This window comes from Vanacampus margaritifer, chromosome 6, assembly GCF_051991255.1.
Source record: "Vanacampus margaritifer isolate UIUO_Vmar chromosome 6, RoL_Vmar_1.0, whole genome shotgun sequence".
Taxonomy (NCBI): domain Eukaryota; kingdom Metazoa; phylum Chordata; class Actinopteri; order Syngnathiformes; family Syngnathidae; genus Vanacampus; species Vanacampus margaritifer.
The window spans coordinates 14,626,416-14,653,539 of NC_135437.1; the positions used below are offsets into that span (position 1 = coordinate 14,626,416).

At 42.8% G+C, this 27,124-nt stretch overlaps 1 protein-coding gene across 2 annotated transcripts in view; it reads right to left on the bottom strand.

Annotated features, from left to right (window-relative positions):
- cttnbp2 (cortactin binding protein 2) overlaps positions 1-27,124 on the bottom strand; it is a 37,570-nt gene that overhangs the window by 2,184 nt on the left and 8,262 nt on the right. Inside the window, exons 3-21 of one of the 2 annotated variants that reach the window (XM_077567545.1) lie at positions 15,005-15,235; positions 9,747-11,097; positions 7,805-8,065; positions 7,625-7,724; positions 6,664-6,814; positions 5,824-6,024; positions 5,608-5,725; positions 5,161-5,451; positions 4,974-5,069; positions 3,797-3,876; positions 3,447-3,533; positions 2,946-3,045; positions 2,700-2,855; positions 2,065-2,237; positions 1,797-1,975; positions 1,521-1,726; positions 1,277-1,435; positions 1,032-1,083; positions 777-876 (exon numbers count right to left, since the gene is read on the bottom strand). In XM_077567545.1, coding sequence (XP_077423671.1) covers positions 777-876; positions 1,032-1,083; positions 1,277-1,435; positions 1,521-1,726; positions 1,797-1,975; positions 2,065-2,237; positions 2,700-2,855; positions 2,946-3,045; positions 3,447-3,533; positions 3,797-3,876; positions 4,974-5,069; positions 5,161-5,451; positions 5,608-5,725; positions 5,824-6,024; positions 6,664-6,814; positions 7,625-7,724; positions 7,805-8,065; positions 9,747-11,097; positions 15,005-15,235 — 4,092 coding nt within the window. Of the gene's footprint in view, positions 1-776; positions 877-1,031; positions 1,084-1,276; positions 1,436-1,520; positions 1,727-1,796; positions 1,976-2,064; positions 2,238-2,699; positions 2,856-2,945; positions 3,046-3,446; positions 3,534-3,796; positions 3,877-4,973; positions 5,070-5,160; positions 5,452-5,607; positions 5,726-5,823; positions 6,025-6,663; positions 6,815-7,624; positions 7,725-7,804; positions 8,066-9,746; positions 11,098-15,004; positions 15,236-27,124 lie in introns of those variants that run through there. The other variant, XR_013294372.1, reaches the window with a different exon arrangement.

The window sequence follows — 27,124 nt, forward strand, 5'->3', positions numbered from 1 at the left end:
GGAAATGGTAAAGAAAAAAACACCAAAATATATAAATAATGGCCTTAATGTAAGATTTTTTTCTTCAAAAGTATATCTCTCCCCCTAAAAAAACAGTCATTTTTTAAAACAATAAATTATTTTATTTTAGTGTCCCCCCCCCAATTTTTTTTTTTAAATTCTTATTTTCAAAATATTTTTCCCTGAAAACATTTTATTATATATATATATACAAACACTTTTATAAAATAATTAATTTTCTTTCTACTATAACTCTCTGGTTGAAAAAAATAATTAATTATTATTATTAGTAAATATTATTATAATTATTATTAAAATTTTATTTTTTTTATTTTTTACATATTTTAAAAGGCTTACTGAAGAAGTTCTGGGGGGGGGGGACACTACTCCATGTAAAGCAATTACTTTTAATTTTATTTTCCCGTAATACATTTTATTCAGTTTATTCATCCTGAACTTATGACAATGTTAAAGATTTTTTTAAATAAAAAATAAATACATATTTAGCATAATTTTTTAAAATGTTCTTCAGACTTTCAGGAAGAAACGTTTACATCTCTATTTTTTTTTTAATCTCAACACAATAACTTAAGTAAAAAACAACAACAAACAAGTCAGGTAAGATTACAATTTATTTTGAAATAAAAACAACTTTTTGCCTAAGAATGTGTTTAAGAAACTGAAGTCAAGAGTCAATGCCTCTGTCGCCCTCTGGTGGCTGAAACGATCATGTACTAAAAAAGTCTAATTGAATGATTTTGTAATGCGACACATACTTGTCTAATGTCTGGTTCTGACTTGCTGGAGCACAACGACTGAAGCTCTTGGATCAGGTCCGTCTCGTCGTCTGAGAACAAAGACAAACCGGACGCCTCCCTGAACAAAACACACACGCCAGTCATAACATGAAACACGCGTTTCCATTCGTGGGAGAAGAAACTATACTGAGCATGTAAATACTGCACAAGCACTTGTAGTCTTAGCAAGCGGCAATGTTAGTATTTAACAATGTTGTCTCAGCGAGTACAAACCTGCGGATTTTGCCATTTGAGGTGCAGCTCACATCAGTGGAGGATACGGAGCCTGGAAACACAAACAAGACATTTATAATAAGAATGCCTTAAGTTCCTAAAAAATGACTAAATAGAGAATCAATGATTATTCGTATTACTAACTCTTTCATACAAGATGACAACAGACGAGTTAATGACGATCAATATTGCAATTTATTGACGACATGATTGGCAGTTAAGTGATGTCGTGTCGACAACGTTACCGTGTCTAAAGGAGCCGCCGGTCCAGCTGGAGGCGGGACTTCCTTTCTTCCGTGGGCTGGTATTGGATCGTCTCAGCTTGTCTCGACATTTCCTGCCGCCGCTTCCTTTTAAGGAGCCAATGGCAGTCAAAGGGATGGCTCCGCCCCTGAACGCAACCTCTGAGAAGAGAGAGAGAAGTTGTTGTTTTTTGAATTTTGAAATAATAAATGATCCAATCATGTTGAAAAATAAATTAGGTCTGACGGTGGCGAGGGAGGGGGCATCCCCGCAGGACGGCCTTGTTGACCAGGATGCTGAGCGCGGCCTTTAGCACCGCCTGCTGGCCGTCGCTCAGAACGACGTTGCTGGGCAACGAGGAGGAGGAGGGGGAGCGCCTGGCTGTGACCCGGGTGACGATTGCCGCCTCAACGCGAGGGACCACCACGGAGCTCCACAGACGAGACAACCACCTGAACGCAGCGCAACAATCACTCGTGCCCTACATAGTGTGTGTTTTGTGTAGTGTGTGTACTGTCGTACCTGACGATGGCGTGCGCGTCGTTGGCGTGGACGGGGCAGGCCAGGAAGTGCCTCGGTCCCATCAAGGCCTCGTGCGTGCCCAAATGCGCCAGGCAAGCGTTGAGCTGCTGCCACACTTGAGCCACCCACAGCACCGCCTTCTCCATGACGCCGTCATCGGACCACGCCGCACTTCCTGTCTGGACGACACAGGCGGGACAACGCTCGTTTAGGTCCACGACGAGTCCAGATGTGGATGAAATCCAGATGGGAGGATTGTGGGTGGGACCTGGTGCAGCAGCTTCCTGCGCAGGCGTCTGGCCAGCAGGCCGTGCAGAGGCTCCTGGTCCCAGCGCAGACGCAGCCAGCGGAAATGCTGCTGGAGGCGGAGCTCCGAGCCTTGGAGGCGGGGCTTTGACAGGGAGCCAATCAGAAAGCTGCGCTGGCAGAACTGATGCGGACCTGAAGAGGAAACGATTATGATTTATTATTCTTATATTATTATTTTAATTTTTTTTTAACTTGACTTCTGCTTAAAAATAGTTTAAAAAAATAAAAATAAAAACTTTGCTATCATAGTTTTATTTCTTTGGAAAGAGGATTTTATTTTTTACTTTAATTAATCAAGTAATTAAATACATCAGGCAACAGAAGAGGATTCGGGCCAGTGGGGGAAAAAAGGAAAGAGAAAGAAAAAAAAGAGAAAATCAGAATTATGAAAATAAAGTCAGAATTCTCATCACTTTAAAGTCAGAATTCTGAGAATAAAGTTAGAAGTCTGAGATTAAAGTCAGAATTCTGTGATTAAAGTCAGAATTCTCACCTTGATTATGTTTTTGTTTAAGTAGTGATTGTTTTTTTTTTTTAAGTAATAGAAAGGTTGTATATTTGCACACAATGATGACAGGTATCCCACGCACTCACCAGTGTTGAGCAGCAGGGGGAGGGCGAACGTCCTATTGTCCAAACTGTGGCACAGATCTCCCAGCAGAGCCGACAGGGACGCCGCCTTCTCCAGACCCTGCAGCAGAAGCACCACGCAGCCGCCATGATTGCACGCCGACACTGGCACCAGGAAGCCTACATGGTGAGGAAGGAGGAGGTGACGAGGAGGAGGTGACGAGGAGGAGGTGACACGTAATCTAATGACGACGATGACGATGATCTCACCACAAGAGACGAGAGTGTCCAGCAGCTGCTCCTTGGTCAGACTGTGCTGAATCTCCACCTTCACCACCTCACACGCCTGACCTCCCGCCTCCTGCTTGGACTGACATGAGGGAGGGGCCTGTTGTCATAGAAACTCAAGACAATCTCACACTTGCAGCCCTAAGAGAAGTCCAACCAGCTTGTTATTCTTTTACATTTGTGTTTAGATTTCAAATACTGCCATGTTGTATGACTGCGATAAAACCTTAAAGAAATTAAAAATAAATAAATAAATACCCTCAGTTCAACATAGATGCGACCAGATGGGGCCCAGCAGCCATTTTATGATGTTTTTGAATCAGTGATACATAGGTATGAAATACAAGCCCATCAGCTGTTAACTTCCACCACTGCCAAATGACAAAAAAAAAATGCTCTGACTCAAACCTGAATGATCAATAAAATGTATAAAACTGCCAATCCCAATAATGCTGATATCATATTGCCTTTCATTGTGATCACCTTGATGCAGCGAGCCAATAAAGCGGCGATGTAATCCTGACAGCTGTCCTCCAAGCCGTGAAAGATGACACTCCCGTACTGCTCCACCTGTCACATCGAACACGACATGGTACACATTTTTTACTATTCGACATCATCTGCATGTCATGAAGCAAAAGTGAACTTTATTATTAGCAGGTTGGAAAGATGGCAAATGTGGATATCACAATGGCTGCTATGTTCTTTTTGCCCACTCTATAATGGACTAAATCTAAATTTCAAGCCAGCACATCAGTGACGCCTGCAGCACCTTTCTCGCCTACGCTACTTTTGGTCAGCATTTTATTAACTGTGTGTGTGCGTGTGCGTACCAAGCGAACGTAGTTGAGCAGCACCGGCAGCGGAAAAAGAGACTCCACAGCCAACTCATCAAGACACGACTCGGAAAGACCTGGGACAAATAAAAAAACATGCACGTACACACAACTTTACAAGACGTCCATGAGTTGCAGTTCCCCTAGATGGCGCCGAGTAAAATCTGTATTCACAATAAGGTCAATTCAGTTTTTCAACCGTTTGCATGCTTTTCCTACAAACCTAAAGCTCACGTGTTATGTGGATAGTTTCATGGATGTCACATGAATGTTTGTTACATTGATGTCAGATGGATGTGATAGAAGGGTTACGTCATGTTAAAAATAGGTGACTTTTGTTACATAAAGGTTACATTTGTTACATAAGTGCTATGTGTTACATGGATGGTGTCAATCCTATTTTATGCTACATGGATGTTACAAATGACAAGTTAGGTAAATGTTGCATTGTTTCATTGGTGCCATGTGAATGTTACATGGCTGATACATGAATAGGGTGAAGTATCTTTTGCTATGTTTATCTTAAAAGGATATGTTGGAGGTCAGTGGTCCCCAACCACCGGGCCGCGGACCTGTACCGGGCCGTGGACACCTTTGGACCGGGCCGCGTCGGGCCGCACAGTTGAAAGAATAAAAAAAAACTTACTATACTTCCGGTTAATTGATTAGCCGAGGCTTAAAAATATTTTATTTTGAAAAGTGACCAGATTCTCTCTGTTTACGACGGACTCTTGACACATGTCAAGATGCTAATTATCTCAGTCGCGTTTTGTTACCCTTGTTATGGTAGTGAACTTGCGTTTGTTGTCGTAGCCTTTTATTAATCAGCCGACGAACAGCCAAGCACCCACTGGGTTGCCGGTCCGCCAAAGTTGTGGACATGTATGAACCGGTCCGTGGTGAAAAAAAGGTTGGGGACCACTGCTGTAGGTAACATGAATGTTACATATACTGTGGGTTATATGGCAGTTACAGGCATGTAACATAGATGTCATACATTGTTACATGGGTGTTACATGTTACATCAATGAGGTGAATGTTACATGCTTGTGACAAAAGTCAAATGACGAAGTCAAATGAATGTGACAAATGAATGCTACGTAAGTGTCATGTAAAAGTAACAACAACTTTGCATAAATGTTACGGATGTTTTTTTGTGTGTTTTTTTTTTTACCTTTCAGTCGGACGGTGATGATCTGACTAAGAGGTTTACGGACCAGATCCCAAGGTGAGACAGGAAGTTCCTGACCAGGGCGCCACTCACTTCCTCCTGCAACAACGCAGACATACATATTAATTAATTACAGGAAGAAGGTAAAGAAGAACAATTTCAAATTAGGCAATCACCATTGGCTTCTCACCAATCAGGATGGAGCTGATGCTGGCGGGTGTGAGGCCCAGCGGGGGGCGCTGTGCGTCCTCACCACACAATATGTGCAAATGTGTGGTGAAGGCCTGGCCAATGGCGGCACTCAGCTGAGACCAGCGCATGGAGCGCTCCACTGACAGTCTGCACAGCACTGACTGAAGCTCACAGGCCTGCTTCTCATCATCATCTTCGTCGTCGTCGTCGTCACCATCCGTGGAAAACGGAGGTGAATTGGCTCGGGGACCATCTGAGTACTGGAGACGCACCAGGACTCGGTACTGATCTACAACATGGAAATTGTCACTTTAAACTGCAGCCAGGCAAGAAATCACCAATGTGTTTTTTTTTTAACAAGTTCGATTTGATTATCGCAATGAATAAACATATTTTTTCGATTAATTGTGAAGCCCTAATTTTTGAATTGTGCACAACCACTCACTGAGATTTTCCAGGAGATCTTTGCAGTCATCTGTGGCAACGTCATGAATGGTGCGATTACATTTATCTCTCCTCTCAATGTCTTGATCACGGTGGCTACACAGCACCTCCAGACACTCCTACGCACATGCAAACGCGCACACACACACACGTCGACATAAATGATATTAACAAACAAGGTCAGCCTCTACATGGGAACTGCTTTCATTTATTCCACCTTCAGGCCGAGAGCGGCCGCCATATGGGCGGCCGTCCATCCGTCTGCGTTGGCGTGGTTGAGCAGGGCGGCAGGCAAAGCAGGGGCTCCATCGGGGTGAAGGGTCGCAGCGGGGTCTCCGGGGCCGGGGTGACAGAGGAGCAGACGCAGCGTGTCCACGTGGCCCGATCGCACCGCTGCGTGAAGACACGTGCAGCCGTTCTGCACAGAGGACCACGACGCATCGACTAATCAGCACTTTGTTATTTTTATTTTTGTTATGTAGGAGTCCTGGAATTTTTTGCTAGACATGTCTGCAATGTGTAGACCCTTAAAAAAAAAAAAAGTCATGCTCGGAAAGATAGAGGAAGTCAGCAATTTTGGTTGGAAGTGGGCATTTTTGGGATATTTCCAGTAATCCTCCCAAGATGAATGACAGTGCTCATTTAACCCAGTTTGACTTCACCGCTTTTCAGAGTCACATGGCCACCTTTGACTCCACCCACTGGCCAACATCAGCTGGCGGCTAAAAATACATCCGGTCGCATTGCTACAGACATTCTACAGCATCACAGAGATAAGGATGTCAAGTGCAGCAAAAAACAAGGCACTCCAATATAAGTAGATCACATCCAGGGCAACCAGTGGGCCACTTAGGGTTGTCATAGCAACCTGGGAAGCAAGGATCAACCTATGTACCCATCCATCCATTCACCCAGCTATTTTTCGAGAAATTCAGTTTCAAATCAAGCCTTAAGAGTTCTTAGGAGAAGTACAGAAGTGTTGATTGCACCTGAGGCCTTCAAAGGCCATTTGAAAATGGGAAAGCAGATGCTCAAGTGTGTGGTGGAGGATATATACCGGGGCCATACGGGAGCGATCGGCGCCGGCATTCAGCAGGATGTGGACACAGTGTTTCCTGCCCGCGCCGCTGGCCAGGAAGAGGGCAGTCTGGCCGGCCTCCGCTGCCGCGTCCACAACGGCGCCCGCAGCCAGCAGAGCCTCCACACAGCTGGAGGGAGAAAGGGTGCTGATGTTAGATAATAATTAATTCATTCGTTAATTAATAGTGCTGTCAGCCGATTAAAAATTTTCATCTAATTAATTACAGGATTTTAATCAATGAATATATTTTAATCTCATGTCTGCTAAAGGCCCCCAAATAAAGAATTTGAATTCTAGGACATTACAAAATTGTAGTGCGTGACTAATCAAGTGAATACACCAAGAAGAGAAGATTTGAAATCCACATTTCTATTGTTGAAGTGTGCCTCTAGATAACTAGATCTCCCAGAGTTTTCATTTTGAGCCTAATATGGTTTTTACTGGCTGTTTTGAGTAGCAAATAAAACCCCTCTCTTGCTTTTCTGAGGCGGACGGTTGGTGGACCTTTATTGATTTCGATTATCAGGCTTGTAGTGCCAAAAACGTCATGACTCTCATCTAGCATTTTTTTAACTATAAGCTCTTACTATATCTTGAACTGGCCGGGGTGGGCTGGTCTTGTTCGAACTTGCTGTCTGGAACTCCCGAGTGATCCAGCGAACACTCACTGATCGTGATTCGTCAGTAATTTGCGCGTAATTAATTAATCTAGATTAACACGTTCAACTGACAGCCTTATTAATCAACACTTTTTATAATACACGCTAAACAACAGTGCTTTTTTTTTAACTGGACAACAAATTACAAGAAGTCACACTATAAATACATGTCAAACAGTAGCTGGCCCACACCTCTAATGGGAAAGTTGCCTCTATTTCACCCAATAATATTAATTATTGATCATTGGTGGGTTTTTGGTGTATGTGTCTATACTCACCCACTGTGGCCATGAGAGGCAGCAAAGTGCAAAGGTGTGAATCGGGTTTGATCGGACACGTTGGCAGGTGAGCCGGAAGACAGCAGCAGTTTCACGCACTCTGTACATGTCAAACAGAAAAATTATCAATTATGTCATCAATAATCAATAAAAAACCTCACCTGCATCTGCGTTACCCACCTGCGTGTCCGTGGTGAGCAGCAGCAAACAAGGCAGCAGTCAAGTTGTAGAGGTCTTGTGGTGGGTGGCGGGTGGGCTGGTTGTCCGTGGCAGTGGTGCGGTGGGCGTGGTCGGGCGTGGCAGGGTGGGGTTGGTGAAGCAGCATTGACAATAAAGTGACATTTCCCTGGGAAGCAGCTTGGAGGAGGAGCAGCGGCCGCCCGCCGTCCAGGGCAACGGGCCCACCGCTGCCGAGAGGGGAGACTACGGAGGGACACCAGCCTGCGGGGAGTGGGAGAGAGGGGGCAGAGGGGGCGGGGATGGAACAGGTTAAACCAGGAGAGGGTTGACAACCACACTAGAAGTGCTGAAGAGGAGGAAGAGGAGGAGGAGGAGAAACAAGATGCCTGAGTAACCAAACACACATATGACATCCATCCACACACTAACAACATTTAAAAAATAAATATATAAAAACTCATCCTAAGGTGGTAGCCGTGGCATAATCACACGGTTTCGCTTGTTTTGTTATACGCTTACTGTAAAATCACAATTATAATAACACTCACGCAAAACTCCAAAAACCTTAATCAAAGGTGGGTATTATACAGGGGGCTTAATAAGAAATTATTATTTTTTTCTGAATGTTTAGATGTTTACCAGAAGATAGGCAATATCAATACAAAAAAAAAAAAAAAAACAGAGTCATGATTGGTAGTGCACTTCATACACGTATGCTTCATATACTGTACATTTAAAAGCAGTTACAGAATTAAAAAGATTTATAAGCAAAGTAAATAAATCATAAAATAGCTTACTAAAATTACTACGAGTGTACAGTACAAGAATGATTTTCAAAATACTTTAAAATACATTAATCATATCGGTATAGGAATAGTATAGTTTTTAACATTTACGTTTTATTGGTATGTTTTGAACCTTTATTCATTCATATTATTCACTTTGATAAAAAAGGATACCAGCTAACCAGATGACCATATTATACAAAAGTAAAAACAAAAACAAAAAAAGTGTTTTAAGGGTGATTTTGGGGCATGGATTATACACAGTGTGTGTTATTCACATGATTTTACGTTATTCGATAGTGACAGCCCTACTTCAATTACACTACACTTAATTGCATTTAGTTTTGTTACTAGACCCCACACCATTTGGCTCTGCTGTGTTTACTACATTGAATCTGTTAGATCACACTCCGCAACACTACACCACGTTCGTATTGATACACTTATTGGACTTAGGGTTATCATTAACCAGAAAACTCCTGTGAAAACATGTCCTGACTAGCAGAGTCGGCACCTGCTGATCATGACAGAAAATAACAGCTTGATTTTACAACAAGTGAAGTCAAACGAACACCAGCAACAATTTTGGGAAAAAATAAAAGACATTGCATAAGAATAGTTAATACATGGTGAGTTGTGATTGCATGACATACTGTACATCACTTTTACCTGAGAAGTACAAAAAACAGAAGACCAGTGAAGGAGTCGAGAGGTTAGGGTGCATGAAAGGGGCATGCTAAGTATAGGCTGGAAAGGCAAAGGGTAGGTGAGAGCAGCCACTGGCATCAGCTTCAAAGAGGAAAGGGGTGGCCATCAGGAAATGATATTTCATCCAATATAATCTTTGAATTAAAATGCAAGCCACAGTGCATCCTTCTCTTAGGTTTTTCTTTTGTAAGGATAAGTGTTGGGCTAACCTGTTGGACACAGAGCGCCACAAGAGGACGGAGGAGAATTAAGAATGCAGTCTGGATGTTCGACTTCTTGGAACGGTCTCTCACTATGCTATGCTATGATTTGATGTAAAAGATTGGGCTATGCTAATCTAAACTACGCTACACACTGAGCTAGGCGCCATAAAGAGACAGCTGGAAGAGAGGCAGTGGCGAGAACTGGAGAAAGACGGAACGTGGGAAGTGGGCGGGGGCCCCCTTTACCTGATGCTGTTGCCAGGGGGCTGTCTGTGGGGACACGGGGGCTACAGTTGGATGGAGTGCTAATGGAGAGGGAGGGGGGAAGGGGGTTGATGGAGGGGATGGCAGGGGTGACAACAGGGGGGCATTCTGCAAACTGGTCGGTCCCCGTGGAGCGGCGGAGGGTGTATGCACCCACCTGAGAGGCCGTCAGGGCTGGTACCAGGTCCAGGGTGGGTTTGGGCGGCAACTGGGGTGTCGCTGATTTGAGGCCCACCCCATGGGAGCGCCCGCTGTCCCCCACCACCTTTATGGGCGGGTGAGGAGGCGAGGGGGTCTGGGAGAGCCCGGGCTTTTTGGGCGGGATGGGGGGAGGGTTTCCCCGGTCAATTCGGGCCACAGTGGGGGACTTAAGGCCGATGGGGTGGCTGAGGCGGCTGGGGAAGGCACCCCCCTCCGAGGCCGAGTGCGGCAGGCTGGGCCGCAGCGCTCCACCACCCCCTGCTGGAGGGCTGGTGAAGCGCGACAGGACCTGGGTGACGGTGTGGCGCGCTTGTTGCTTGGCAGCAAAGTTGTCCCGGTTGGTGGGGGAGGGGTCACGGGCCGGAGGACTCTGGGAGGCCGTGCCATTTTGGTCCTGTTCCTGGAACTTGTAACGGGCCGCCTGGACGCGGGGGCTGACCCCACTGGGGAGGCCGTGGGGGGCGGCTTGAGCCTCAGAGCCGTTCTCGCTCTGCGCCAGGCCTCCCGAGCTGCTGTGGACGATCCCCCGGGCGGAGGTCTTTGGCAGGCTGAGGCCGGCGTAAGGACCCGTGGTTGGTTTGGCGGCTACGGTGAGGGGAGTCTTCTTGGGACCCTCCACCTCAGGGAGGGGCTGGTCCGTTTGGCAGCAAGCTGTTCGAGAGCTGACTGGGTCCGTGGCCACGGAAATGGAAGCTCTGGGCGTCGTGCATGCGGGGGCGGCATTTTGGGCGCCATCCTTTGCACCCTCGCGTTCAGTTCTGAGCTGCTCCACCTGCTGCCGTAGGTTCTGACTCTCAACCTCCTCTCGGCCCAACCTGGCCCGCAGCTGCTCACGCTCCGTGTCCAACTCGGACAGCTGCTTCTCCATCTCGGCCTCCATCTGCTGGCCGCGCTGCCGCTCAGTGCTCAGCTCCTCCCGCAGACGCCCGGAGGCCCGGCCCTCCTCGTCCAGTCGGGCCTGGAGTTCGTCAAAGCGCTGCGACTCCTCCACCACGCGCGTAGCCAGCTGCTTGCACTCGCGCACCAGCATCATGACGATGTGCTTGTTCTTCTCGCGCTCGTCCTTCAGCTGCGTCGTCAGCTTGCGGTGTTCCTGCTCCAGGCTCTGCAGCTGCAGCTTCTCCATCTCCAGCTGCCAGAGGAACAACACAAATGGCATCTTTACTCCGTGTCGCACAGGTACCACACATACATTTTTACCCAACTAAGTTAGCTTCTACAAAGTGACACTAATACATTTTGCTTTGACACAACAGCAGTTGGCTTTTGCTACCTTATTAAGTAAGAAGTAACCAACCAGCAAAATAGTAAATGAGATGAAAAATAAAGTAAAAAAACTAGCAAACAAAAACTAAATGACCAACTTAACAACTAACTGAAGAGCCAACTAGTAAATTAATTAAAGAAAGTGAATGACTAACCAACCAAATGAACTAAACTATCAACCAAGTAACAAATTGAGCAACAAGCAAAATAGAAAACTAATGAACGGACCAACAATCTAACCAACGATGTAGCAAACTAACCAAGCAACCACTAAGCTAATTGACTAACAAACATTCAGAATTACAATCTAACCAACCACATAACAAAATAACCAAGCCACTAGTGTAAAAAGGCAAACTAACAATCGAACAAATTAATTAATACATTGCAAACTGAATAACGGTCAACCTAAATAACTAGGGAACTAGTTAACAAACAAACCAATAAAGCTGTAACTAACAAACTAAGTAATGAATTAACCAAGCACCTACCAAACTAACTAGCCAAAGGACAGAGTGACTAACTAACCAAACAACAAAGTAAGGAACTAAGCACCCAACTAGCAAAACAGTAAACTAGTTAAGGAACAACAAAATTAATTAACCAAGTAGCAAACCACGAAACAAAGAAATTGCAGAACAAAATAAACCAAGCAAACCAAATCAACAGCAAAACAACCAATTAAAAATGCACTTATTAATAGATAACTAATCAAGTATCAAACTAACAAATGGAATGACCAACCAACCAATAAAGTAAACTAACTAAGTAACTAATAAACCAAGGAACCAACTACTACAATTAACTTGTGTTGTTAGCTAGGTTGCGTAACAGTAGTAGTTGTGGGTCAGACCTCCAATGATTTGCGATGACGGGTTCTGCTATAATTGGAACGCCAGCGCTATTGTTAGCTGGGCGGCAGCCCTGTGGCGAGGGTTGAAGGGGCTTAAGCGGGGCTCCACCCCGCTAACGAGACTCCCCAATAAAAGAGCTCCCTGTTGTGACGAGGACATTACAAGACAGCTGTTGTTCAAAGGAAGGAGGCGCTGCCACCAGCTGCTAATTGGTAGCAGATTACATTCAGCAGACCTTCGCCAAGGCTCCGGAAAATCCCATACACGTCCGACTGACTCGGCTACTGTATGACATCATAGACGGCGCGTAGACTGGCCAATGAACTTTAACTAAGATAGATGTAACATGCTATTTTATATGCCAACATTAAGTTATGCACAGACATTAAAGAGTTAACTGCTCAGCTCATTTGAACACTGTTGCTAGCCAAAACAGCAACACCTCAACGGGCTGTCCTATAAATGAAAGTGTGCATGTTGAAAACGTGCAAAGTATTAACCATGATCTTATGTTACATGGAGACGGCGTCTTTAGCATCGATTAGCATTCCATAGACTGGCATATGATCGCTTGACAGTGTTGTGTGTATGATCCCAAGAGCTATGCGATTATTTGATTCATTCAGTCTACAGTATTAAAGAAGATCTTGCGTTATATGGAGCGATTATTTGAGACCAGCTGACTCACTGCCGTGGTCACGGCAAAATATTTTGTGCAGTTTTAAAAGTCTACAACCCCCCTTAAAAAACAATAACAAACGATCCTGTAAACATTCCACACAAAAGTCATGCCTGTGTTAAACTCGTGGATAATTCATCAGCGAGCTCGCAGCAGCAGGATGACGAGAGAGGAAAATGGAGTGCGGGATAAAGATAGCGCCGAGCGTGCGGGTGAAATTCACTCTACCCAGCAACCCAAAGATCCCAGTGAGGGCAGATGCTCTTCTCATCGTGAAGCTGCTTCATGTGCCACCGATCCATTTACATGACAGCAGCTGCTTTACAGTGCTTTACAGTCACCTCACGTAAATGAATTTGTGGCTTGGAAAACTGCATTTCTGCCGTGTGACTTAGCCTTTCCTCGCCAGCAAACAGTTTCATTCTATTATTTTTTTAAAAGAGCAACATCAAGTAGAGCATTTATATTTTCTGAACATGCAGCATCAATAGTTTTGTCTTTTTTTTAACAATGTGTAAATTGTTTTCTTTTTAGGAACGTGGTACATTAACATTTTGGCTGTTTAGGAAACTCCAGCATCTGTAGTTGTCGATCTTTTTAAGCGAGTCAAAGAAAGCTAGCAAAGTTTGTCTTTATTTTAAGAAAGCGCAATATTAATCATTTGTCTTATAAGTATATCCTCTTTTCAGGAAAATGGAACGGCAAAAGATTATCTTCTTTTTAGGGAAGTTGAACAGACAGTTGTTTTTTCATTTTCGGAAAGTGTAACATCAATAGTTTGGCTCTTTAGGAATCTCCAGCATCAGTAGTTGAGAGTCCAACATCAAATGGTTGTCTTCTTTTTAGGAAGGTATAAGATCAATAATTTGCCTTCTTTTTTAGGAAACCATTCTAGAATACAGCACATGCAGTAATTTCTGGACTATAAGCCGCTACTTTTTTCAATTGCATTTGACCCTGCGGCTAATAGAAAGGTGCGGCTTATCTCTCAGATCACACTATAAAGGAAGTGCAGGAACATCAGGCAGAGCAAAACAAAAAAAGTCATCCCAAATACAGTAGGAGAGACAAAACGAGAGTGAGACAATTTGCGCCCTCATTATGGAAAAGAAAATAGCGGGAACATGTTGCGGTAACATTAAAACACCTGCGGCTTACAGTCGGCTTATAATCAGGTGCGCCTTATAGGCGAGAAATACTGTACTGTACACAATATATGTTCCCTTGTTTGTTTGTTTTTTAATGGAAACAAAGCAAATGTGCTGGAGCCATGTTTTTAAAATGTACCCAGTTTTTTGCCAATGTGTTGTAGCCCATTAGCTCGTACTAATAATGATTAAAATGATCAACAAATGCCACTCTTGCCCCATTTTGTGTTTATTTTTGTCGCTTTATTTGCGTATTATCTGCCGGTCCTGTTTGTGTCCTTATATTGTGTGAAAACGGACATCGTTTAAACTGATTTTGTGCTTTATGCACTCTTTAAACAAGCTGCTAAGATTCTCAACACAACTGTATATTTAAGCACATGTAAAAGTATACACACACAATATATATATATATTTAACCGGCTACTCCCTCCTCTAGTGCGGTTGACTTAAACCTTCCAGTTGGCTCTCGACTCCATCATATCTGTAATTTCCAGGCGGTTCAAAGAAAGGACACACTGCATATTTTCTCTTGACTCGCTTTCTAAATGCTACAATCCCATTTTGCCATCATCTAAACAATTTCACCACAGCATACCTCCCGGCAGGAGGGGCGGTGGGAGGTGCACATAATCCCAAAGAGACCCCTGGAAAAACTTACACACTCATAAACACGCTTAGTCAAGCGGCGGAAATAGAAATGACACGCCAGAAGAGTGGGAATTGTAGTGTTAAGATCCATTTACACACACAGTGTGTGAACATGAATATATACAGGTACATTTTTAACAATGTCCTTATACTTCCTGTCCATTTGTTTTTAATTCTGCTCCTGGAGGCAGTTTTCCTTAGGAACATGACATTTTGTGCACATGTCTGTCATCAGCAGACCCCCCAAAAAGTCTCCAGAAGCCATGCCTAAAAACAGGAAGTCTGATATTTTGGTTTGAAGCGGCCAGTTTAAGCTTATTTGCTATACTTAAAGATAAAGATTTTATCTGAGGTCTGATTGCTACCAAATTTACACCAAGTACAGTATATTAGACAGACATTATTTAAGTGACTAACAGTCAACTCTACCCGGAGCCTTACCCTCTTCTGTCGGCTCTCAGCAGCAGCCAGTTGTGCAGACATGCGCTCCTGCATCTTCCTACAGTGCGCCATGACGGCCTCCAGGACGGACATGGGGCTGGAGCCCAGCGGCCGCCGTTCCTTGTCGCCTCGCGGGACACCGCACTCGAAGTCCCGCTGCAGCGCCAGGAAGGGGTCGGTCAGGCTGTAGCGGCTGTAGCGCTCCTGCAGGAACACTTCTTTCCTTTGAGCCTGCCAGAAAAAGAAGAAAAAGACAAAATAAATGCCGACAGCTTCAAATTAGCAGTGGCCACTAAAATGTTGAGTAGTGTTTTAATTTGCTGAAATCTCTGCATCTGACAGCAGCAAAGGGGCAACACAATGCAACAATAGAATGTTTGAAGCCCTTTTCATGTTGACAGTAAAAACTGGCATTTTTTCCCCGGGTACACACAAATCAGCTTTTACTAGAGAGATATCTTGGTGCAGTCAACAACATCCAAGCACACAGAGATTACAGTACTACAGTACACAGATTTATATATTAAATTCCATCCATCCATAGTTTGCTTTTTTATTTCATTGCGTCCATTTTTACTTAACTGTTGCGTAAATTGTTCCGTCAGTCAGCTTGTAAAAAGGCACTTTGTCTGGGAAGAGAGGGAGTCGAGGGGATTCAATTGACCACGCCCGTCAGACCTTGAGCGATGTGTTACGACGAGCAAAGTCAATATATCGACTGTCTGCGTGTGTGTGGTTGTGTGAGCGGCACAGGCTCGGCTCAATGAAGCCGACCTTCAAGCACAAGAATAACACACTTTTGTCAGTAGTGTCCTTTAAAGTGTTTATCTTTCACTACCAAAATGATGATCACAGTGTGTGTGAGGCGTGACAACAAAACTACACAGCGGATTCTTTCTTTGACGTTTGTGCCACCTGTGTGGGTGGCAAAAGTCTGAAAAGGAGGGAAGTGGACGGAAGCCAGAAAAAGGAGCACAGAAGGAGACAATGGTCAAAAAAAAAAAGAAGCACAGTTTTAGAGAAAAGTGAACGCAACAAGTGAGAGAAGTGGACAGAAGCTGGAAAAGAAGCCTGGAGTTAGACAGAAACGGAAAGAAGCTTGATAAAGATGCTCTGAGAGCAGTGCACAGTGACAATATAAGCTTAAAGTTGTTAGCATTAGCTACAACCAAAAGTCAGGAAGCCACAACATGATGGCTAGCAAGGCTAGCATGATCCATGAGTTTCATGTTGAATAATTATTAGCTAACATAGCTAACATCAGTCAACAGTTGGCTAATTAATTAGCAGGATGGCTAACATAACATACGCAGAAAGGCTAACTCAGATCAACATCAGCTTGCTAATTTACTTGAAAACCGATAACAACAGTCATGCTAAAAATTTAGCATGCCAGCGCTAATTCGGAAAGCAACTTGTGGTATTACTAATAAACAACCAGAACAAAGACCTCATGAATGCTAATCAGTGTGCTAATGTGTCGTGTTGGGTTACACTAAGAATGCAAATCACATGCTTGCTATTCCTACCAGCTGCTATATGTGGGCTAGCGTCAGGACCGCAAAGCCTCGCACCCAAGTGTACGTTTACATACGCGAGCATGACTTGCAGCTATGCGTGTGCGTCGTCAGCAGCTCCTTGCTGTTTATTTTTAGCCATTTAATGGCACCATAAACCCACGCAGGCCCCTCTGCTAAACCCCTCTCCTGCTTCATTAAACTGCGTTGTCCCTTTGGGCAAAACAACAAAAATCCCCCCAACATCTGATACTGACACTTGTGATTGTGTTGAGCGTGCGTGTGTGCGTTTGCTATTGCTGCAACAACACATAAAGTTACTGTAAGGTGTGATTAGTATCTCTATTTCTGACCAATGCTTCGATACACAATTAGATTTTTTTCTATAAATAGATGTATATCTATAAGGTCAGCAGTACAGTCATTAAAGCCCATCTCGGCAGTGTTTCAAATCTCATTTGTCACTTTCTGCCACTGTACTACTTTACAGTCCAATAGATTAAGTTTGCAAGTAAGTGAAAGAGACTTTGTAAAGGTCTTTGTGCACTCATCGTATGATGTAGATACAATGATATATAAGTGCACTCCATTTATAATTGGATTTTTCGTCTGTTGTATACTATGACATCTTTTTTCTCTTTTCCCCCCATAAAAGCACAAAATGCAAATAGATTTGAATGCCATTCGCTGAAGATAACACAAATGGCAAGTGGAGATTTTTATTGCAAGTCCGAGCTCTAATGTAATCATGAATTAATTTATCAGTTTTCTTCCGTGCACATGACAGGAAGTTAGATCAGGCTTGCTGAATAAATTTATTCAATCTGGTCTTGCGCAACAGAAAATGGATTCAGGGTTGTTGTGATTAATTGCGTCAGCCCTTTTCACCAGGCTAATTTAATATGAGAACACACACACACTCGCACACAAACACACACACACGTACCATGGTCGTTAGCGAGAAGGCCAAGCAACAAGCCAACAAGGCTCGTATCCAAACAGCTCCTCCGATATCACATACACATCAACTAGAACATCACAGCACTCAGCACGCACGCACACTGAAGCGCGTAAACACAACACACACACACACACAAACATGCAGCAATACAACACTGATTTATTTACAGTATGTGCATTTAATATATTGATTGGGAGGAGGCGTCAATTTGTTCAAGTGGACACCTTTAATTTATTCAATTCTAAGGGACTATTTACGTGTCTCGCTAGGTGCTGCTGTTTCGGTAAGCAACTGTGTTTAGGACGGTATGGGCTTTCACTCCCTAAACTTTATATTTTCTTTATTAATGGGAACAATTCAATGTGGTTTGGCTTTGGCAGAACAATTAAAAGCATCTTGTACCTGACTAGCTCTGTTATTGCATCTGTTCCTAATGTTGCGGCCAATAACAACAATGATGTGCAAGGTCCAGGTCAGGGTAAAGCGTGTAGCTTGATTGGTCCATGTTGTCCCTTCTAAGGATTAAAAGGCCTCCGCCGTCCAAAACAATGTTAACATAGTCATTGGCGAGCCGAGAAGCCACCGCAGCGCCAATCAGAGGCTCGTTAGTGCACCAGCAGGGCGGAAGCAGGAGGTGCCAACGCTTACTGTGCGCACATTTGATGCCGAGCCAAAGCGGTGGCGGATTGAGAGGCTTGATAGCTTGCATCAAACAATGTCTAATCATAAAGCAATTCGTAATACAAATTAGATATAGCAGTACCTTGACTGTATTATTTTTCTCTCGACTCGATCTCAAATTGGGAGTGACGAGGGATGCTAGACAGATGTTGTGGCGGTCTCTACCGAAATTTAGCAGTGGCATATCTGATGCTAGCTCACAACTCAAATATTGGCTTGTAACACAAAGCAAAAAAATAAAATAAAACTCGTAAGTCAAGGTATCACTGTCTAGTGTCTACATTTAAATATGCCACACAAATTGTTGATATTTTGTAGCTTGTAGAAAGCTAAAAACATTTTCTAAAATATTTTTGTCACATTTTCCGAAAATTTGTAGAAGTATAAGAATCTGATTTTTTGCTCATAAGGAGGCCATTTTGCATGACGTTATAACCAAAGGCTATGTTAAAATATTTCAAAAATAAAATGATTCACTTCTCAAAGACACAAGAAACAAACTTTTTTTTCTGATGAAAGATGAGAGTCCAATCTTTCATTTGGTAGTATGTGTGTTTCCATAGTCCAAACACATAATTTTCTATGGACCTTGAAAGATCAGTCAAAATGCTTAAAATCGGCTGGCACCCACGGCATCCCTTTTCTGAAAACGTCTGGCAGTCAGAGAGTTAAAGTGAAAATTCTCACTTTAAAGTCAGAATTCTAAGGTTAAAGTCAGAATTATCACTTTAAAGTCAGAATTCTGAGGTTAAAGTCAAAATTGTCACTTTAAAGTCAGAATTGTCACTTTAAAGTGACAATTCTGACTTTAAAGTAAGAATTCTGAATTTACTTAAATTTATCAAACAAGCTAACAATAATTCATTTAAGCAATTATATATTGTTTATATATTTAAAAAAAATACTGCTACATCACAGCTTTCTGTTACAGGTGATTAAAGTAAATATTTTTTGTTGTTTTCTTATTAAATTTGGGGCGGGCCTCGGCCCTGCATCCCACTAGAAGATGCATGTTGGGATGGTGTTTCGCAACCCTCCCCCCACTTTGTTTCTAGTTATTATTCAATAAATTAACGGGCTGTAATTGGCCCCTGGGCCATAGTTTGGACACCCCTGATCTGGTGGCTGTTCCTAATGAAGAAAGTGGGAGCGTGACGATAAACAAGGACAAGTCCATCTTTTGGCGGCGAGAACACGAGTGCTCCTGTTGCTCAGGAAACTGTCCATCGGGACAAAAGACGGTCTGTAAGGGAGCCTGAGAACGCTGCGTACTTCGCCCACATCCGCCGGAACAGCAGGCGGTGAAAAAAAAGCGCTTTGGCTGCCCCCAGGCGGGAGGAAGTGGATAAAAATGGAGGGCCTGCTGCAATGGATGTTTGTAAACTCAATTGTCGGCACTGCGTTGTGTTACTGCCAGACAGGCAGTCGGGAAGGCGGGAAATGGGATCCGAGTCCAGCACGGACAAGAGACGGGAGATGCGGGTTATTGTGTGAAATGTCTTATTTACTCGTGTATTCATGTTTGTTCCATAGACAAGCAAAAAAGTATTGTATCCGAATACATGACTATTTAATAGAACTTTAACTATGATACTCAAAAACTAAAGTATCTGATAGCTGCAGCCCAAACAATAGCTTGAAAAAGTCTTAACAAGACAGAGAGATGCCAGGACTTCCATTACAACTCGGGTGTATCCATTTTGTGGGATCTCGATGCGAAATAGGCTTGTGATGAATCCTGCTAATAAGGTGACCGAAGTAGAACAAAATCAGATCAAGGCCTAAGTGCCTTGAGGGAGGTCCATGTGGCTTGTAGCGTGCCACGGGGCTGCCCTCCAGGCTTGGGTGGCTCCCGTCCAAGAGGACTTTGTCATCTTCTGCCATTTCCTGTTCTGATATAATGCTGTGCAGCCACACTCATTAGCCTCCACATACACACAGGGGCCAAGCCCCCTCAACCACCAACAGACACCCTCCGCATCCCTGAGGCCGCCACACTGATCGGGCAGGTGGCACTAACATCTGCTAGCACATTTGACAGGAAAACATCTGCTTTGCTGAATTGCCACAACATTTTTTTTTCTAGATGGAGCAATCAAGAGTTATGAAATGAGCAAAACTATTTCAACATGGTAAATAAGCCACATTCAACACACCATCCCGCATTGATAACTTAGACAAAAGCTCTCAACATAACATTCAATATAGACTAAAGTGCTTAAAGCACTGGCTATTAGTCAGGAACTAAAATGGTGGACCTTGCAAACGTCACTTCATTGACTGGCATTGACCCGCAGTCTCACGCAGACAACATCCCGCCCGCCTCCCACCCGTCTGGCCGTGACTCAGGCAGCATTTGACATTTAAATGGATGCGTCTCCCCCACGCTCACGGACGCTCTCGCACCTCTTCGATTTTCTTTACGTATAGCGTGAGAGGCGCCATCTTAAACATGCCTCCAAGGTGCATCATCATACATTTCACGTAAGAATTTCTAATGTAGTACATCAAATTGAATGTTTTTTACACCTGTACAATAGCTTATGATAGACCATATTTACATTATCGTTAATATGTCGCTTTAATGTCATAATTATATACCTTATGTCAATACATCTCTAATGTAACTTTGTTACATAAAATTTCATGTGAATACGAATTTAGTGCCGCATATTTCCATAATATTTAATGTACGTACCTCAAATGTACCTTACCGATCTACGAAAATTGCATAATTTTTCATGTATGTGGTTTCAATGTAGCATAAAACACATCTAATGTACAACATTTACATTAAAAACGTATGACCCGACCTCTAATGTACAATATTTGGAATATATTTATATTCTATACAACTATAGTACAGCATACTTACATAAAATGTAATATTCTATACCACTTCATATAGCATATCTTAATGTCTACAACTGTAACGTACCATAAGGTATTTACATGATAGTTACCCATTGACGTCAATAATTGTTAATTCGTTTCTAACCATTTTGTAAATCCAATCGTCTCCTTGACACCTGATTTAATGTTGCAGTCTAATGTAGCATTTTTACATCATGTCATGTCTGCATCTCAAATGTACCATATGCTTTCAGCACCTTTAATGTACCGTATCATTTTTAATAGACCATATTAAGTGCCTCGATACTAACGTAGCATATGTACAGCACATTATATTTAACCTTCTATAGCATATGTATAACTTTGCACTATATTTACATCATATAATGATCTACTGTATACACCTGTTCTCATTTGAAAAGGCCGTCACTGCATTTGTGCAATGCACTTGTATTTTTCCTACTCTCATCTTCAGTAATGTTCTCGTTGCAGTGACTCCGGGAGAACTCCCACGCTCGCTCATCTCTGATGCCACAACAACAAACTACACACGAGCGCGGTAGATGAAAGCCTCCAGTCTTCTCTGCTTTGATGCGGGCCACAAAAGATGAACATAAAAATGGAATAGAAAGGTTATTCTCCTCCATCCTCCACCTCCTCATCAGTTTCATTTCTCTCGCTCTGGTAACCTGAAGTGGACCTCACAGCTGCTGCCTTCGTTCACACACATGGGAGAATGTGTGGTGAAGTGTTAATTGATGCAAGAGCGCGACAGCGGGCGAGAGTGAAGACACTTTGCCAATTCACGCTTGAGTCTATCGTGTATCACATATTCTACAATCGTGATCAATTATAAGGTAACTGTTATTGTGGGGAAATTTATCCATGAAGCGTCTTAAATGGGAAGTCAACACCTCAACAAAATTCTTGACAATAATATGTTCTATGCAGCCACACTAGTCTAAATACGGTATTCTGGTTAATATTGTGTTAGTGGACTGTGACTTGCAGCACAAATCCAGCCGTTTTTATCCATATCAGAAGGGGGACATTTTGCCACTTGCTGTCGCGTGAAAATGACATCACAGTTGCTCAGGTAACGGCCAATGACAGCTCAGCTTCACAAAACAGGTGAGCTGTCATTGGCTGTTGCCCGAGCCATGGGTTAACTGTGACGTCATCATCAGTCGACAGCAAGTGACAAAATGGCCGCCCCCTGAGATGCATAAAAATGGCTGGATTTAGCTTCATAACTCATATTCCATAAATGTAATAATAATTACAATGTCATTTTTTTAGACTAGTGAGGTCACATATATTATTGTCAATAAATGTTTAAGGTTGACTTGCCCTTTAAATCAAGACAGTGATGACATGCCACTGATTGCTAGCACAATTTTTGTGCAAGCAAAAATTGGTCGACACAAAAAAATGATGCCTTGAAACTACAATTAATCAATTTTAAAAACGTTTTTGCAATGCCCGAAACCAATATTTGTCTTTTTCTGTGTTTGTGTGGGCATTTGTTGCCGAGTCAAGACAGTGCATGAAGAACAGACAGGGCAGGACAGGGAGAAGAAAAACAACATATGTGTAACTTCAGGTACTTTGACATTGTTGTCATCGAAATAAGAGTCTTCAGTTAAGGAAGTGCATGAAAAAGTCGGCATCAAGACAAATACTTTGTGTGCGCGGAAGCACGTGTGTGTGTGAAAAACGATGTGGCACGCGTGTTGCAACGCTACTTGTGTTGCCATCGTGTCTTCAAAGCAGGTCAGGACTATTTCTGTTTGTATCAGTAGCTCTCATTACATTGCTGCATCACGTGGACCAGGAGCGCTGCGTCTGTGTGCGTGTGTGTATGTGCGCGTGCTTGTGAAGACACCCTCCAAGAGGTAACAAATCTGATTCGAGGGTGGGTCACATGACAGTGTGACATCATTCATTAGAGCGGTAACGTCAGCTACCTCATAAACTAAGTTTGACACTATTTTATAACATAAGACTGTCGTTTTGGTTTAAAAAAAAAAAAGATTTTAAAAGATTGAAAACATTTATGAATGAATGTATTGCAAGAACTTAATAAAATAAGAATGTAGCAACCATAATAAAAATGATAAAAATAAAGACAACATGAATTAAAGATAAAATTAACTATAAATGTAACAATACACAAAAAAAAGAAAATGTTCCAATAACAATTATATATATATATATATATATATATATATATATATATATATATATATATATATATATACACACATATATATATATATATATAAATATATATATATTTAAGTGATAAGAAGAAACAAGATACAGTGAAGTTTACGTTGTACCGCGAGCGTGTAACTTGTACTCGTGCTTGTAAGTGAATGTAACAACAAAACGTTAGCACTAGTAGACTGGGTGGTGGGTTTGATTCCCAATCGGCATTACAAAAGAAGTCGACGAAAGCGAGACGAAGAATATATGATGAGGAGTGAAACATTGGCCTCAATAAGAGAGGAAGAGGAGGAGGCCGAGTGTTGCAAGCGGAGAAGATTAGACGGGAGAAAAGGGACGTTGGCTATGACCTACTTCCGCTCAGCTTTTCACCACTTTGCCGAGAACACACAAATTCAACTCATATAAACACTTGAACGAGGGCTTAAAACTGGGCTCTATATGGATTTGTCAATCCGATCACAAGATGGAGCAATCTATTTTAATAATGTGTCACTGTTCTGTATACATTGTGGAACCTCAGATTATGAACTTAATTGGTTGTGTGAGCCTGTTTGATGCGCTTACACAAATCCACCATCCCACCTTTGGTAAATCTCTGATGCTACCTACCAAGGCGGAATATTGCCAGGTCAAAACTGGCCTCAGTCCAAGTCAGTGTCGTTTATGTAGAATACCAACACTGTGAAAAATATCACCCGCATATTAAAAGTGTATTTTTTGCAGTGAAAAGACCGAATGCCTCATGCATGCATCCATATGAGCACTCAGACACGCTTCTTCCCCCCGTGGGAGCTAGGAGACGCCTTCAACTGACAGCACTTGGAGGAAATAAAAAAATAAAAAAAGCTAGGCTCTCCTCAGGCTTCCGGGAATGGAGGCGGAGTGGTGGTGGTTGGGCGGGGGGGCACAGATTGACACTTAGGGTCTTTTCAGCCTCATTCTGGAGCGGAATTTCGGTGGGTGGCGGTGAAACACGAGGCGGAAAGCATGTGGACATGTGGAGGAGAGTCCAGGTGGGGGGGGTCTGGTTGCTAGGCAGCCCACCAAAAAGAAGTGCATACTGATTGTGTCATTCCGTGCGTGCATGTGTTTGCAGCTAGCAACAGCTAGCATATCGATGGTAACTATTTGATGCCATTTAAAATCCCACGAACACTGAAAGTCACACAATTGTGAAGTAATATTAGCCTTTTTCAAAAGGTGGGCAAAGACATAGCCCCTATTTATTAATTTTTGGGGTAATTCAATGATTTGAGTTACTCAAATAATCGAGTTATATAAAAAAAAACATTGCATCCTTAATACGCACAACAACTAGACTGTAGACATTAAGAATGGTTAACTTCCTTCTTAACTAATTTGCTCCCAAAAACTTATGAATATGTTCTATTTTAAATATTACCAGTGTCCCAAAGACATATTTGTATGTTTTTTTATGCTAGAACATACCTAATGCTTTGATGCAGCCTCTGAACTGCAGAGAACAGTTGAATCAATGGTAGTCATTACAAAAACGGCCCGCAGGTGGCAGCAGAGTATAAGAGATCAAACAGGACATGTTGCAAACAAGCTGTTTACCCCACAGTTTAAAACTGATTTGTGAATAATGATAAAACTTAGCTATATTTTAATGCTAATTAAATAAAAATCCAGTAAAACAACCGAGAGCGAAGGGGATTGCTTCAGTGAAAATGGCAGGGAGTGAATGAGTTAAGCTTGAATGACAAGATTAAAAAACATGAGGCGTGTGATGAAATCGGAACAAATGGATCTTCGAGGACTCGCAACATGTCGACGTACATTGACATCAAACGTTATTGCAAAGTAGCTCAAGTAAAGTCATATTAAATTAGAGGCTAAGTATTAGCATTAGGAGACTGATGGTGTAATATGCGGGTCATTGGCTTGCTTATCAGTTTAACCAGTGCATGAGTGAAGCGTTTCCAAGGCAACCGTTTCCATCAGAGCCCTACTCTCCGGTTTAATAGAGAGCATAACGCGCGATGACACAATTACACAAGACGATTGATGTGGCGGCAGAGAGAAACAAATGGAGGACGAAAGAAGAGAGATGGAAGCGTGCTGAGGGCAAACGCTGGAGAAGCCCCAGCAACAGGACGTGCCTTAAATAGCGAGATGCTGGTTGATAACGTCACGCTGCCCGGCCGCCCAAGGCATGTGTTATGTTAACGTTGCGTTGTGTTGTGCTGAGCATGTATGGGCCCGCCGCTGACAACAGCTTAGTCATATGGCGACTCACGTGACCTCGCAGGGGCCGAGGTTCCGAGAATTCAGACCTCCCTTCCCGGTCGCCCGCAAGCCTGCTCGTGAAGCTTTCATAGCAACACTCTAATATTACTTATTCTTAAACTGTAGTAGGTGGCCAAATTTCACTGCATGTTATGGTCTCACACACAAACACGAGGACAAAACTCACATTTTTTCCACAATTTTGTTTCGCTCATCTGACGTCTGAGATTTGGTAGAAAATCGGACATTTCTAGTTCATTGTTGAAAGTGGCGACTTGGTACCAAAATGGTCTACTCATGATAGACATGCTTAATCCAATTTGTTTTGGAATTTTCAAAACACTCAAACAAGGGGTAGTTATACATAGACCTTAAGTTTAATGCCACCAAGGCAAACTGACTGTTGTCATGTCGATCTACGAGGGTCAGACTTTGTAGGTATCGTGGCCCGTCTCCAAGTTTTTCACTGCCTCTTTAACATTCCCTTCGAAATGACAGCGCAAATGTCAGGGGCAATGACTTTACAGCCTTGAGTTTGGCTTTTAAGAACAGAGCACGAGGTGCAAAGACCTTTAAAAATCAGATTGGTATCGTCACCACGGAACATTTTCAAAATTCGGTCCGTGAAACTAGATTCACTTAGAAAAATTAAATCTGGTAATCCCATCAGCCACAAACAGGACCCACAAAAAAAGTCTTAAGAGGCCACGCCGGAATAGACACAGGAAGTCCACCATTTCAGTTTTTAGGGGTCATTTCCAAGACAAACTAACTGGCTTGGTCATGCCTTCTGACCTGTTCTGAAAATTCAGTCCCCAAAATACATTTTCACTTAGCAAGATGAAATTTGGTAAGGAAGTCTAGCATGAGTAAACTCACAAAAGTCCTCAAGAAACCATGCCTTCAAACACAATGGAAGTAAATAATAAAATAAGTAGCGATGGACTGATATTGTTGTTTTTTTTCAGGGAAGATACCGAGGCTGATAACTGATATTTGGAGCCGATATTCATTTTCAGTCAAAAGGAGGAAAAAATATTCTCATACTTTTTTTTTTTTTTAAATACTATTGCCAATCTTGACTTTGTTGGAAAGGTTTAGAAGGTTCCCAGGGTCAGCATCATCTCTTATAAAGTTAACTGAAAATTTAAATGAATAGTTCCCTTAAATTAAATGATTTTAGATTTGCCTTATATCGGCCATCAGATAAAAAAAAAGGAGCCCGATACCAATATTCCTCAAAATGCCCAATATCAGTCTATCCCTAAGTACAACTCAAAAGGTTGTGTTTCCAATTTCCTTCAAAAGAGTCCTCCGCCCAGCACACCTTCCAATTTAGCATCACTCGCAGCTTTATTTCTACCTGTCGATGTCTAAAAATAACAACACTGAGAATTCCGTAGAGACGCACAGTCCCCTTCTTGACAAGCTTGCGCTAATCATGTGATACCACCACCATTGTTGTTGGGCTAATCAGCTTACAGCCTCCTTTCTTTTTACTTGGACGAAACCCGATACGGCGGCTCAGCGTGGCTTTAGCCACATGCTAATTAATCTGCGGCTCCAAAGCTGCTTAATAACGCCACGGAGCCTGGCGACGAGTGATGGATCAGTGCTGGTGCGTCG